General features: G+C 39.6%; 2 protein-coding genes across 4 annotated transcripts in view; one reads left to right on the forward strand and one right to left on the reverse strand.

Moving 5' to 3' along the window:
- The first annotated feature begins 219 nt into the window (after positions 1-219).
- The window catches only part of PLEKHH2 (pleckstrin homology, MyTH4 and FERM domain containing H2), a 78,296-nt gene continuing 63,659 nt past the window's right edge, over positions 220-14,856 (forward strand). For all 3 annotated transcript variants that reach the window (XM_081156250.1, XM_081156251.1, XM_081156252.1), the window contains exons 1-2: positions 220-301; positions 7,021-7,150. In XM_081156250.1, the coding sequence (XP_081012376.1) occupies positions 7,028-7,150 (123 nt within the window). In that variant the 5' untranslated portion in view covers positions 220-301; positions 7,021-7,027. The remainder of the gene's footprint in view (positions 302-7,020; positions 7,151-14,856) is intronic.
- On the reverse strand, positions 13,914-14,476 carry C1GALT1C1L (C1GALT1 specific chaperone 1 like; the record flags this gene model as incomplete). The annotated part of the gene is given in 5 exon segments (XM_081155848.1): positions 13,914-14,020; positions 14,023-14,218; positions 14,307-14,360; positions 14,364-14,440; positions 14,443-14,476. Coding segments are annotated over 5 exon segments (468 nt in total).

The raw sequence follows: 14,856 nt of genomic DNA on the forward strand, positions 1-14,856 counted from the left end.
GAGGCCGGGCTGCGGGGCCCCGGGGGCGAGCCGCGGCGGGCGGGGGGCCGCGCGGCGGGCTGCGAGGGGTGCCCCTGGACGCCCCGGCCGCGCGCTCGGGACGGGGGCGGAGCCACGTGGCTCCGCCCCCGTGACGTCGGCTCTCGGTAGGGCCGTCGATTGGCCGCTCCTGCCGCCCGTCCCGGCGGGAGGCGGGCCAGCCCCGGGCCCGGGCTGGGGGAGCGGGGCGCGGGCCGCGAGCCCCGGGAGCCCGCACCGGCGCGGCCGGGACCTGGCGCGCGGCGGCCGGAGCGTGGCGGAGGTAGGCGGGCGGGGAGCGCCGAGAGCGGGGGGCGGCCTCAGTGCCGGGGCCGGGGTCCGCCCGGAGAGCGTGCGTTCCCGGGGTCTCGCCGGGCGGAGGACGGGCGGCGGGGACCCGGGCTGGACCGACTGGCGCGGGACTCGCCCCCGCGGCCCCCGCCTCGCCCTTCCGAAGGCGCCCTGGCTGCCCGCGGGGCCGGCGGCTACTCGCCCCTGGGGCTCCCGGGACATTTTGTTTGAAAAAGCGGGGCCCCGGTTTGCGGCGTGGAGCCGGGGGTCGGGGGCGCACCCGGGAGCCCCGCGTGCCCGGCCGAGCGGCCCCGCCGTGAGGGATGCTGCGGCTCGGCTCGGCTCCTGGGGCCCCGCCGGGATCTCGGGACGGGGCTTCTCTAAACTTTTCGGGACCGTTTTCTACCCCTCGAGCTGCCGGGACGGAGAGCGCTCGGGGGACCTTCCGAGAACTCGCGCCGTCCCTGGAGCCACGGCCGCTTTGAAACGACGGGGCCTTTGGTCCCCAGATTGTGATGTGCGGGACGCGTGGGAGAGCCGCTAAACCACTCGCGCTGCGCAGCTTCCAGGGCGTGCGCCCCGCAGGTCGCCGCTCGCTTCGCGAAGGTGCCGTCGCGGGCTCGACCGCGGTGTCCCCGGGGCGCGGTGTCCCCGGGACGCGGTGCCCCCCGGGGCGCGGTGCCCCCCAGAGCTCGGCCCCCGGGCGCGGTGCCCCCCAGAGCTCGGCCCCCGGGCGCGGTGCCCCCCAGGGGAGCTCGGCCCCCGGGGCGCGGTGTCCCCCAGAGCTCGGCCCCCGGGCGCGGTGTCCCCGGGCGCGGTGCCCCCCAGAGCTCGGCCCCGGCGCTGCGGGGCGCAGGCTTTGCGCGGGGGGCGGGGGGGTCCGGAGGTTCCTGGAACGGGGCGCGCCTCGGTGTGGCCGGGAGGAGCATCTCTCCTGCTTTGGGGAGAAGAGCGGGGCGCGGTTCCCTGGCCAGGTGAAGCTGCTCCGAGGCGGGAAGGGAGGAGTGCGTGGCCACCCCGAGCTGCGTCGGGGTAACGCCAAGCACATGAATTCCTTCTTGTCGTTTTCGTTCCCTTTTGGGATTTGCGAGAGAAACAGGAAGTCAGAGAAGCAGAGAAAAGAGCTTTCACTCCACAGTTGTAAACAGTTAACCCTGTGCGAGTAAATGTTTCCAAAGGGCCCTGGGGGCACTGGGAAGACCGCCCGTTTCCTCTCTCCGCTGCGGTGACCAGAGGTTGCTTCCACATTCAGATCTAGGAGTGGCTTTTACTTAGCAAGTGGGTATAGGGCTCCCAAAGCTGTGCAATGGGTTCTGTGAAATCAGTGGTAATGGGAAAGGATGGTGGGTATTGCTCAAAATCAGAATCTTCACTCAAGATGAGGCATCGGCACAGCAGCTCCTTTATACTAACTGAGATTACAGAGTGAAATGAGGAAATCAGGGGTCTAGACCTCAGGCAGACACATTAGCCAACCAATCTAGTTTTGAACTTCAAAGAAAACTATGATCTTATTAATAGGGAATGCAGATGTTAAATGCCAATAATATGTTAAGGTTTTGCTACCTCACTGTAAAGTAGGTAATTAGCATAACCAAATAAATGAATAGGCCTGTGTAACTTAGAATTTATATAGTGTCATTTTCATAGCAAAGTACTCTTAGAAAGATATATGTCTGATTCTTGTCATATTTGAGGTTAAGAATTATCTCTAAATTACTTGAGTTAATGGTGGGATTCTTTACAGGGATAACTACAAACAGTGGATCGTTAAATGTGTAAATGTTGAGCTAATATACACCTACTTTTTTACTCATTTGTAAATACTTGCTTTTTTAAAATTGAGGCATAGTTCACAAACCCTTCAATTTACTCTTTTAAAGTATACAGTTCAGTGGTTTTTAGTATATTCACAAGGTTGTGCAACCATTAGCTCTAGCTAATTCTTGAGTATTTTCATCACTCCAGAAAGAAACCGCAAATGGATCACTATTGTGTCTCTTCACAGCCCTTGGCAATCACCATCCAACTTTCTGTCTCCTTGGATTTACCTATTTTATATAAATGGAATCACAATATGTGGCCTTTTGTGTCTGGCTTCTTTCACTTGGAATTTAGGGTAATGTTTTCAGGGTTCATCCACTGTAGCACGTGTTAATACTTTATTCCTTTTTTGTGGTTGAGTAATAGCCATTCATTTGGGTTTCCACTTTTTGGCTATTTGAATAAGGCTGCTATGAACATTTGTGTACAAGTTTTGGTGTGGATTTATGTATTCAGTTCTCTTGGGTATATACTTAGCATTGGAGTTGCTATGTCATGTGAAAACTTTATGTTAAAACTTTTGAGGAACTGTTAACACTATTTTCCAAAGCAGCTATACCATTTTTATGTTCCCAGTAGCAATGTATGAGAGTTCCACTGTCTCTACATCCTTACCAACACTGTCATTACATGTCTTTTTTTTACTATAACCATACTATTTGGTGTATTTTGGTATGTCATTGTGATTTTGATTGCATTTTCCCTTATAGCTAATGATGTTAAGCATCTTTTCAAGTGCTGATTGGCTATTTGTATATATTCTTTAGAGAAATGTCTGTTTAGATCCTTTGCTTTCTTTTTAGTTGTTTTTCTTGTTGAGTTGTAAGAGTCCTTTATATGTTCTGGATACAACTTCCTTTTCAGATGTATGATTTGCAAATATTTGTTCCAATTCTGTGGGTTATTTTTCACTTTCTTGATGGTGTCCTTTGAAGCACAAAAGTTTAAAATTTTTGTTAAGTCGAATTTACCTATTTTTTCCTTGATTACTTATGCTTTACACATATCTAAGGAACTGTTGTCTATCAAGGGTCACAAAGACTTTTGCCTATGTTTTCTTCTAAGAGTTTAGAGCTTAGGCTCTTATATTTAGGTCTTTGATCCATTTTGAGTTAGTTTGTGATATACACAAATATGATATAAAGTGTGTGTGGGAGGCGGTGTCCAAATTTTTCTTTTGCATGTGAATATTTCGTTGTCTAGCACCATTTTTTTAAAGTTTCATTTTTGCCTGGCCGGGCGTGGCTCAGCGGTTGAGCGTCGACCTAGGATTCAGGCGATCAGGGTTTGATTCCCGGTCAGGGCACATGCCCCGGTTATGGGCTTGATCAATGACTCTCTCATCATTGATGTTTCTATCTCTCCCTCTCCCCCTCTCCTTTCCTCTCTCTGAAATCAATAAAGATGTATTTTAAAAAAATAAAAATAAAGTTTCATTTTTTATTTTTCAATTACAGTTTAAATTCAATACTATTTTGTATTAGTTTCAGGTGTACAACATAGTGGTTAGACAATCATATGTTTTACAAAGTGTTCTCGATATTTCCAGTGCCTGCTTGGCACCATACATAGTTATTACAATATTATTGACTATATTTCCTATACTGTACTTTACATCCCCGTGACTATTTTGTAACTACCAATCTGTACTTCTCAATCCCTTCGCCTTTTTCACCAAGTCCCCAACCCCCTCTAACGCCATTTTTAAAGAAGACGATTCTTATTCCACTGAATGGTCTTGGCACCTTTGTCAAAAATCAATTGAATGTAAATGTAGGGTTTTATTTCTGTGCTCTTAATATTGTTCTGTTGATCTATATTTATGCCAGTACCACATAGTCTTGATTACTGTAGCTTTATAGTAATTTTTGAAATTGAAACATGTTAGTCCTATAGCTTTTAAGATTGTTTTGGCTCTTCTGGGTCCCCTGAATTTCCATATGAATTTTAGGATCAGCTTGTCAATTTCTGCTAAAAATGCAGTTGGAATTTTGACAGGGATTGATTGAATGCATATATCCATTTGCAAGTATTGCCATCTTCACAATATTAAGCCTTCCAGTTTGTGAATGTGGGATGTCTTTTCATTTACTTGGGTCTTTTAAAATTTCTTTCAGTGATGTTTGGCAGTTTTCAAAGTACAAGCCGTATAATTCTATTGTTAAATTTATTCCTGAGCATTTAATTCTTTGTGATGCTATTATAAATGGAATATATTCTTGCTTTCATGTTTGGATTTTTCCTGGCTAGTGTATAGAAAAATAGTTGATTTTTGTATATTGCTCTCATATCCTGAAACTTTGCTGAGCTCAAATAGTTCTAGTAGTTTTTGTGTGGATTCCTTAGAATTTTCCATGTATAAGATCGTGACTTCTGAAACAGAAGTAGTTTTAGTTCTTCCTTTCCAATCTGGATGCTTACTATTTCATTTTCTTGCCCTGGCTAGAACCTCCAGTACAGTGTTGACTAAAAGCGGTGAGATCGGACATCCTTGTCTTATTTCTGATCTTAGGTGGGTCAGTTATTTACCCTTAAGTATGTTAGCTGTAGGCTTTTCATAGATGCTCGTTATCGGTTGAGGAAGTTCCCTTCTGTTACTAGTTTGTTGACTGTTTTTATCCTGAAAAGGTATTGGAGTTTGTTGAATGTTTTTCTGCATCTGTCAAAAATGATTATGTGGCTTTTGTCTTTTTTTTTCTACTCATATGGTACATTATATTGATTAATTTTCACTTGTTAAAAATGTGTATGTTCTTTTTAAAGCTATAGGAGTTTTATAGTAAAACATAAACAAGTTAGTTTAAATGTAGAGCAAAAATTAACCAACATGAAATAGACCCTCTTGTTGCTTTAGAAGAGGGCCCCTACATTTCTGTGCAGTGATACGAATGGTTCAAGGCTTCAGGATGCTCATTCAGGACTGCTTTTTTTTTTTATTTCTTACATATTTTCTTTCCTTGTCCACTCTAAAGCTATTGAGGACAGAGGTGAAGTAGCAGTAGAATCGAGAAAAAGTTTGTGACTGACAAACTGCATTAGTGACTCCTACATCATCGATAGTCAGTGTTCACGCGGGTAATGAGAAAGGTCATCAACAAGGTTCGTATCTTTAGAAAAAACTCAGAAAACAGTGGGATGAGGCTTCTATAAAAACAAAAGAAAGGAAAAGAGAGTGATTTCCAGCTCTACAATCATAAGTTTCCCTTAAATTATGGCTAGAATTTAAGAGCATCTGGAGGCTTTGACATGGTTATGGTGCCCTTAATAAAGTTGTAGCCTTTGTAAGACAACTTTGCTTATATTTATCTCCAAATTATTGAGTGATACAGGTATTAATGTGAAAACTGATTTAAGCATAAAACAATATACATATATTTTTAATCCTCACCAGAGGATATTTTTAATTGATTTTAAAGAGAGGAAGGGAGAGGGAGAGAGAGAAACATTGATCAGTTGCCTCCTAAATGCACCCCAACCAAGGTCGAACCCACAACCTAGGTATGTGCTGTGACTGTGAATTGATACTGAAATCTTTTGGTGTATGGGACGAAGTTCCAACCAACTGAGCCACCTGGCCAGGGCAGGCATAAACAATATTTATGCTAGGAAAATAATCTTTTGTGGGTTTAAAAACTGGTATAGGTTAGGAGGTATATTACACTAAGTATTGGGAAAATAAATTTGATTAATATGTGAGGGAGACATATTTTTGTAAAACAAAAGAGCAGAATAGTACACTTTCAACTGCAGTTCTATCCTTGGGTTCTGAGAGTTTTGCCGTCACATATATTCCATGACTGGACTTGGCTTCTTCAGGAGATCCATTTCTAATGCAAATTTTATCAGTTCATAGCAAGACTCATTCAGAAATACATTATTATCAAGCTGTTTATTAAACGGCCTGATAAAACATTAACATTTCAGACTACTTTAATGAATCCTGGAGTCAGGAACAATAAGGATTTCAAAAATCAAGTAATATCTTTTTGCACTTGAGAATTTCAAAACCACTTTCCCTGCCTCCTGGCTTCTCCCCTACAGTGCTTCTCTCTGGGATTAATCTTCTCCAAAAGGAAAGTTAATATGGAAAACACTGATTCCAGATTTATTTACTTAATGTAGGTGATTCCAAATTTTACATTTATATGTTTTCTCTTCTTGCACCAAATAAAAATCGTGCAAACTTGTCCAGGATTATAAGACTTTGCCCAGTTAAATATTCCAAAGGATTTTTGGCTTGAAAACAACCTGGACCTGGACAGATTTAGGGTGGTGATAAGTAATATAATATAAATCCAAGCCTTAATTATAGCACTGGTATAAAGCCTCTTTAGGTTATTCTATCATGCTACCAATGGAATCAAACTGTAATAATTCTGTAAATTTAAGATTAAATTTAAGATTAAAATGAGTGTGGTAAAATTCTGAGTTGATAAGTGGTGATGGAAAAAAATAAAAAATTTTTAAAAATCTTACTTGTTGAGCATTGCTAAAATAGTTAATAGTACTCTGTGTTTGTGGCGCTATTATACTATCCAGCGTGCTGTTAAAAACAGCAATATTTAATTTGTTCCTCATGACAGACCCAAGAAGAAGAATGATTTGTTGCCATCACGTCCCCCTTTTCCTAGACTGGATAAACTGAGGCATAGAAAGGTTAGGTTACATAGAAAGTGTAGTTAACACAGGTGGGCCTCCACCCCTGGCTTACCGTATCCCACGAAGTCCTTCCCATGAGCCATCCCCAGTTCTGGAATTGATCATACAGTTCAAAGCTTGTATCTGGATATATCATTAGATGGTTACTGAAGTATGTACATTGGATGATTTAATGAATTACCCTGAGTGCTAATTGGTATTATGCCATTCAAACGCTTTCTTTTATAGAATAAATATGGCAGAGCTTTCTGAGACAGAAGGGCCAGTTGATTGGAAAGAACGATGCGTAGCGCTGGAGTCCCAGCTCATGAAGTTTAGAGTTCAAGCAAGCAAGATAAGAGAGCTCCTAGCAGAGAAGGTAAGCTTTGCTTCCTAACCTTTGTTATTAAACATCAGCTCTTTAGGGCCTATTTCACTTATATTAAACACTCTCAGTACTTTTAGGGGTAAACATGTGAAACATAATATAATTTAACTTTTGCCAGGGCTTTGAAGCTATTTGGCCTAGTTTTTGCCAGTTTTAAAGTAAATTGGACAGTAAGACAAAAAACATTTCTTTGCAAATACTAGTGGCATATGTGAAAATTATGTGTATTTGATGAATGTGGAGTGCATTCATTCCAGAGAAAAAAGATACAATTTATTTGATTTTTACTAGAGAAGTGTGACAGCATTTTGATCTACTTAAATGTTTAGGAAAATCACATTTAAAGTGATTATAGAAGAACGTTCCCTATTGATAGTAAAACATGTATATACTATATTTGAAAGTATGCCACTATTTAGGAATTTATATGGACTAACTGTATATCACTAAACTATCATCTCAACTAGAATTGAATTTAAGATAATTATATGTTTCTCTTAATAGTACTGATCATATAATTAAAATTTTATTTATGTCACAGGAATTTTGGAGGGCATATATGTGTATAAAATGAATAGATAAATTCATTCATTTGTTCATTCATTCAACAAATATTCATTGAGGGCTGATTATGTGACAGACACTAATCTTAATGCTACAGTTACAATTGTGAACAAGCCGTGTTCCTTTTTCCAGGGAACTTGGATTCTAAATCTGCATGGTCCATTATGGCAGCCACTAGACACAAGTAGCTGTTGAGGATTTGAAATAAGCCTAGTTAAAATTGAAATGTGTTGTGAGTGAGAAACACACACTAGATTTCAAAGATTTAGTATGAAAAGAATGTAAAATACCTCAGCAATAATTTTTATATTGATTTCATGTTGAAATGATAATTTTTGGATATTGGATTAAATAAAAAGTATTAAAATTAATTTTACTTATTTCTTATTACTTTCTTAATGTGAGTACTACAAAATTTTAAGTTATACATGTTACTCACATTATATATTTCTATTGGTCAGTGCTGTCTGGGTGAACGGATAAATGATATTAATGGTCATTCAAAACTGATCAGAAGAACTTACAGATTTCCTTTTTGCTTTGTAGAGTTTCTTAAACTGTAGCCTACATAATCTTTTTGGGATGGAGGGCTGGTACACGTATCACATCTCTAAAAAAAGATCATCTTAAATCTTCCTTTCATTGCTAGCTATGAATCTTTTAGCACAGAGGTATTCTAATGACATAACTACATATCTTTAAAACCCAGTAAAACATCATTCAGTTTAATATCATCTTTCACTTTTGTGCTTTAACATCTTTTAGGTAGAAAGATTAAAGTTATGCCATAAATACCCAATATCAAATTTCTTTACTTATTGCTATTAGAATTAAAATTATAGCTTGAAAAAAATACTGGTTTGAATATCCCCAATTAAAATTATAGCTTGAAAAAAATACTGGTTTGAATATCTCTAAGTTGGGGAAGCTTGTCCTAACTCAAAGTTAGTGACGCATGCTTTGCCTTTTGCTCCTCTCTCTATAAAAATCATTTCCCAGGTTGTACTGTGATTTATCTGGTATTTTCCACAATCCTACCCACCCCATACAATTATTTTTGTCAAGATTACCAATTATATCCATGTTGCTAAACCTCATGGATAACTTCCCAGGTGTTGTCTTAGCCTCTCAACAGTTAGCACCCTCTTGACCACAGCCTCAACATTTCCCTTGGTTCCTTGACTTCTATACTCTCCTGGTTTCTTTATGGACTAAATAGTAGTTATGCTTATTTGGTTTCCAACTGATTGACCTTTAAATTTTGAATTTGATACCCACATTTGTTTTGTTCTTTACAAGACTTGTTGCAACAAATTTTTTTTAGTGCCCACTTTTTAAACTTTTAAGTGTTGTTTTCTCTACAAGTAAAATTGTAAATAGGTTTTGATTTTAATTTATGTTATTAGATTTCCTTTTTTCTTTGTCAGTGAATGAATTTTGAGAGGAATATTATTTCAAAACTGCTGTTTTAGTTGTGGTTTCTTTTTCTTCCTCTCTCTTTTTATTGTATTTTGTATCTATGACTTAAATCCTTTGCCAGATCTGAGAGATGGAATTACTCACATGTGTTTCATACAGTGGAAAGTGGATAAGTATGCCAAGTTACTGATGGTTTTCCAGTAAATAGAGTCAACACCAAAGTGGGAATAACTTTTTTCACAGGACTTTCTGTTATATTCCATTACGAAATATTGTTCTCTGGGTTGAAAATTAGTTTTGGTACTCATCCATGTTTTAATAAAGATACCAAGTATTTATTAATTTATTAGGTGTTAAGCACTTTATAGAAACGATTTAATTCTTCTAACAGCCTGTGAAGTAATTCCTTTTATTGTTCCCATTTTACAGATTAGGAAACTGATGCTTACTGTGTACCAGGCAGCCTTCTAAGTGCTTTATATAAATTAACTTTTTAATCCTTACAACAACCCTGTGAGTTAGGTACTAAATTATCCATATTTACATAGGAGGAAACTTAGGCACATAGCAATTATTTAGCTTGCCTGAGTTTGTGCCAGAAAGTAAATGATGAAGCCAAGATTTGAAACCAGACATTCTGGATGCTCAGCCATCACCCTATATGGCCTCTCTCATCTAGTTTTATTACCACATTCCTTGCTTTCTCTGACATATTTACTCATCTATTCTATCTTCTCTTCACCCATGCAGCATATAAATCCATCTCTGCTTGGGGGCAGGTATCTATGTATGAGGATGTGTGTGTGTATTAGTATTAATGATTTACATAACATTACATATTTTTTCAAAGCAAACCCTATTGCATTGCTTCTACATGCCAATTTGAGTCAAATACTGCATTCCAGAGGCCAGTCTGGTCCCATTCATGACCATTGGTTTTTTGTTAGGACCGGTCTGCCCCACAGATTTCCTCTAATAATTCTCCACACCCTCTCTCCAAATGGATGCTGGCCCAAGGCTGAAGATTCTTGAGAGAATACTAATTTGATTGTTTAGCTCTTTGCCAGGAGTTCTAGCCAGCTTTTCTTTTCTGCAATAGTTTGATTCTTAGTTCTGTTTTATTGGCACTGGCTATAGGCAGCTAACACTAGGTGCTAACTATGGTTCCTAAGCAATTAGTACAACCATTAGCTAGTTCAAACCCCAGAGTAACCTCATGAGGTAACTATTATTATTCCCAATCTAAATACGTTGACCTCAAGACTGAGAGTATTTGAATAGTGTGCCCACTGTCACATAGCTAAAAATTGCAGAACTGGCATTAAACCTCAGACCTTTCACACTGTGTGATGCAGGTATTAGAGAGCCTGGCACATAGAAGTAACTCATTATTTTCTTACATCTTTCTAAATGAACACACTGGTGAAGTGTGCAAGGAGATGACCTAAACAAATGTAATTACCGGTTAATAGGAGACATCTTTCTGAATTTTTTAGGACAGATGTGTGAGATGATCTCAGAGTGTTTTTATAGTGAAAGGTGGATTTCAGTTATATATATCTTATGTTTTTTGGAGATGGAATAGGAGAATACATGGGATTTTTTAAAAAAAGAACCAGTTTGCTTTTTCCCCATCATAATTTCCAAGTAACTTGGAATATTGAAGTTTGTGAAGAAAAAGGCCTTATTGAAGTCTTGGGCAAATACTGCTGTAAGTGGGAGAGGTCTTTAGAGGAATTTAAGGAATGGTGTTGGAAATATCTCTAGTATGCCAAATATAAACTCTTCAGGGAAGCTGAGGTTTAAGTAGCTTTCCTACTTTACAGTATTACTAGTTTTCTGAGCCAGGGAGGGAAAAGGGAAAGTTTCATTTTAAGTTGAAGTGAATGTTATTTCCTATGGGCTAGATTTTCAGGGAAAGGGAAAGGGTGAAAAATAGGAAGAATTTTTCCTTTAGGCATCAGCATGGCCCGAGTCACCTAATGCTGCCTGATGCAACATTACTGTCTGGGGTTTCTGGCCACTTGACCTTCCTCCTGTGACTGCGATTCCCCAGAGGTGGTTTAGAATTCTCTCATAGGAATGAGGAGTCCTTCGGCAGCACCATATTGCTTTGCATATAACCACGATTACCCTATTTAAATTTCACATCCCCTCAGTGTTTCTATTGACTCACCTAATATTTCACAGTGCCTAATGGAACTTACATGTATACTAACAATAAGACTTTGCAGGCTAATTTAAATGTCATGTTGGGGCTACTGACTGAAGACATTATTTATTATAACAAAATGGTGATAGAGTCTTTCATGGGTTCTTTGGGAAAAAATCAGGAAGAGAGATACTTAGGAAGAGGGGCAGCAGATCATTCAAGTTTATTTTAGTGACTTAGTAGGGCTTGGTTGTGGCCACCAAGCTTTGCATGATAGTTTACATTGTGAAAGTAAAAACTTACATGAATATTTCCTGCATTGTTTTACTAAGTGTTTTGCAAAGTTATTTTCCAGCTTGAATGATTATAAAAACAATCACTCAAAATTAAAGTATTTTTATGTTTAAACTGATTTTAAAGTCTCCTAAACTTCATTGGAGATACTTAAATGTGTATTTACATTTATGTAATATGACGCGTTCAGTATTTATGATCTATAATATAGATTGTGAAAATGTAGTGATTTTCTTTCATTAAAGTTTATATTACATTTATTGAATTTTGGTTATGTGGTGTTCATTACTCCTGCCTTAACCATTGTTACACAACTAAGTAAATACACTCAAAATCGGGGAGAAACTGTTTAGCTTACTTCCTATTCAGTGGCAGAATTCTGTTAGAGTCTCAAATTCCAAATTTAGCCTCCCTCAGTTATACCTCTATCCCTGCATTTCCTTTTGTAATAGGTTCCTTGAGTATATATGATTTTAAATTACCAATAAAATTTTTATTGATTTTGAGAAAGAGAGAGGGAGAGGGAGAGGGAGAGAGAGACATCGATGAATCACTTGGCGGCTCCTGCACACCTCCTGCTGGGGCTCGAGCCTGCAACCCGGCATGTGCCCTGAGCGGGACTCGAGCCTGAGCCCTCTCGGTGAATGGGATGATGCTCAGCCACCCGAGCCACACCAGCCAGGGCTAGATTTATTTCTTTATTCAACTAGTGAGATCATCTCTTTGTGTCTGAAATTGTAATAAAATGCCTTCTGTTTCTATATATTATATTGTTGAAATTTTCTTTAATTACCCTTTCCCATGAGTCCCGCCACCCCTCTGATGCTGTAGAAGCCGTAGGCTGAATTTCTATTAAGTGGTTATCTTTAACTCTTTTTAAAAAGAAAGGCAAGCATAAATTCTTTATATTGTAATAATAGAATGTGAAACTGAATGTGGCAAGGAAACTTTTGGGAGTTGGTGATAATTACAAAAAAAATTATCTCTGTATAGGGAGCGTTTTGGTGGGGCTTTGGTGAGGGAAAGGATGGGAAACCTATAGCAGTGGAGAGCTGAGCATCGAAAGCAGGAACTGGGCATTTTCTAGGACAAGGAACACTGCTTTCCATTTAAACCTTCAGTCAAGCTCTCGAAATTTAGGTAATTATTCAGCTTTGATGACACTAGAAGATGCTAAATGTTGTATCAATCCATTTTACACACCCAGAAGAATGTCAGGCAGCCAGAAAGACTTCAATTGTCCTCTCCTGTCCTGCAGACAGAACTCGTGGTTTTTCCATCCTCACCGTAAGACTGTCTGCTTTGAAGCCTGAGGTGGTGTGGGGATGGGTGGGGTAGGGTTTGATAGAATCACATTTTGGGAAGGATGGTTAACACAACTGAAGGAGTTCTTTCACTTTGCATCATAATTCAGGCCCAAACAACTCCTTAGTCTGCCATGGCTTTGAATTCATCGTGTAGATGTGTTTTCATTAAAAGAAAAAAACCCACAAAGATGTTTTAAATATAAATCAGTTTTAGAAGCAAGACTCAAAAGGCTCCGCATCACTTCCACTGCATTCGGTGGGTCAAGGCAAGTCACAGAGCCATCCCCGAGCCAAGAGGAGGGGCCATGGACCTCACCTCTCAGTGGGAGAAGGGCATGTGCATGGGGGGGGGGAAGAACTGATGGTGGCGATCTTTGGTGGCTCTAGAACCCTAACTAGTTATTTTAATTCCATAGACTGGAATTCCAGCTATGCCTTTGCTTCTCCACACTGCAGCCTACCTCACAGAGGTCACTTGTGACCTCCTCATTAGCACATATATTATCTATCGTAATGCATGTCACTTATGTATCTTTTAATATGTTATTTACATATTTTATATATATTTAAAATGTTTTATTAGAGAAGTTTTCAAACATATAAAAGCAAGCAGAATATTATAATGGACCCCCATGTATACATCACCCAGCTTTAATGATTATTAACTTAGGACTAATCCTATTTCACCCTTACCCTGACCCACTGTCCCCTCCTATATTATATTGAAGAAAATCCCAAATATATTATTTCATCCACCTATGTACAATTTTAATAAACAACATAATAAAGAAATATATGCAAGTAATTTTAAGATGATGTTTTATTTAATGCAACATATCTAAAATATTATTTCAAGGTGAGTCAATATAAAAATTACTGAGCTACTTTATATTTTTGTATTAGGTTTTCAAACAACACAGGTATCATTGATGTATATTTTACACTTACACCACATCTCGTTGGGACTAGCCACCTTTCAGGTGCTCTTGGAGAGCACTGTTCTATTACTCTCCAGCTCTCAGTCATTTTCTGAACCATTTGGAGGCAAGAACATCAGTGTGGTGTTGAAGTAATGTTCAAATGCCCTTATCTGGTATATACCATGCGTTATTACTATCATCTGTTTGGAGTCAGTCCATTAAAACTACTAGCCATAACTGAACAGCAGCCTTCTACTACTTGCTGAGCGTTATTAGATATTGTCTGTTGAGTCAGAACTGGTTTTGTATCATGTACAGCTTTCTTGGGAATCCTTTGCATTTCTGCAAGATCTCTTGCATATTTCAGGCAGACTGCCAGCTGCATGTCTTCAGATCTGCACACCTTTTAGATTTCTTGAGAAGGCTAAGTCTTCTCATAGACTCTATGCTAAAGACAGTTCCACCTTCCGTAGTCATGTATTTAAAGTTGCCAGAGTTGTGTAGCCCAGACCGGAGGGTTGTGATGCATCCCTAGTAAACAGAAGCTATTTTAAACTTTCAGTGACAGCAAGTGTAGTGGGATGTGCAAGGAAGAACCAGTTGTAGTTCTTGCCATACTTTTCAAGATGTAGTTGTAAGTTTTCCTCATCTGTACCCACATCATTTTTAAAATATTAAACAGACTAATCACTTTCAGTACTGTAGGGCTTTGCTTGGTCCAGTGCTTGGTCCAAATCTCTTTCAGTTCAGCCTAATCATGCTCATTTTGGGATTCTCCAAGGATGATACAATAAATACAGCTTCTGAGAATACACCACTTTCTGATATCATTGTGACTTTCTAATCAACAAATCAAGAATGAAATTTGAGGTTTTACCATTCTCTTAAAACTGATTTATTATTTTTACTATGTGTTGACCAGTAATTTCTAAATTATAATCCAGTGAAGAAAATTCTATTGATGTATACTCATGTGGAATATATTACATTGTATTAAAAGTATCAAACCTTTGTTATTTTGTTTGATCGGTTTTTAAATAT

Source organism: Miniopterus schreibersii, assembly GCF_964146895.1.
Source record: "Miniopterus schreibersii genome assembly, chromosome: 13".
NCBI classification, from domain to species: Eukaryota; Metazoa; Chordata; class Mammalia; order Chiroptera; family Miniopteridae; genus Miniopterus; species Miniopterus schreibersii.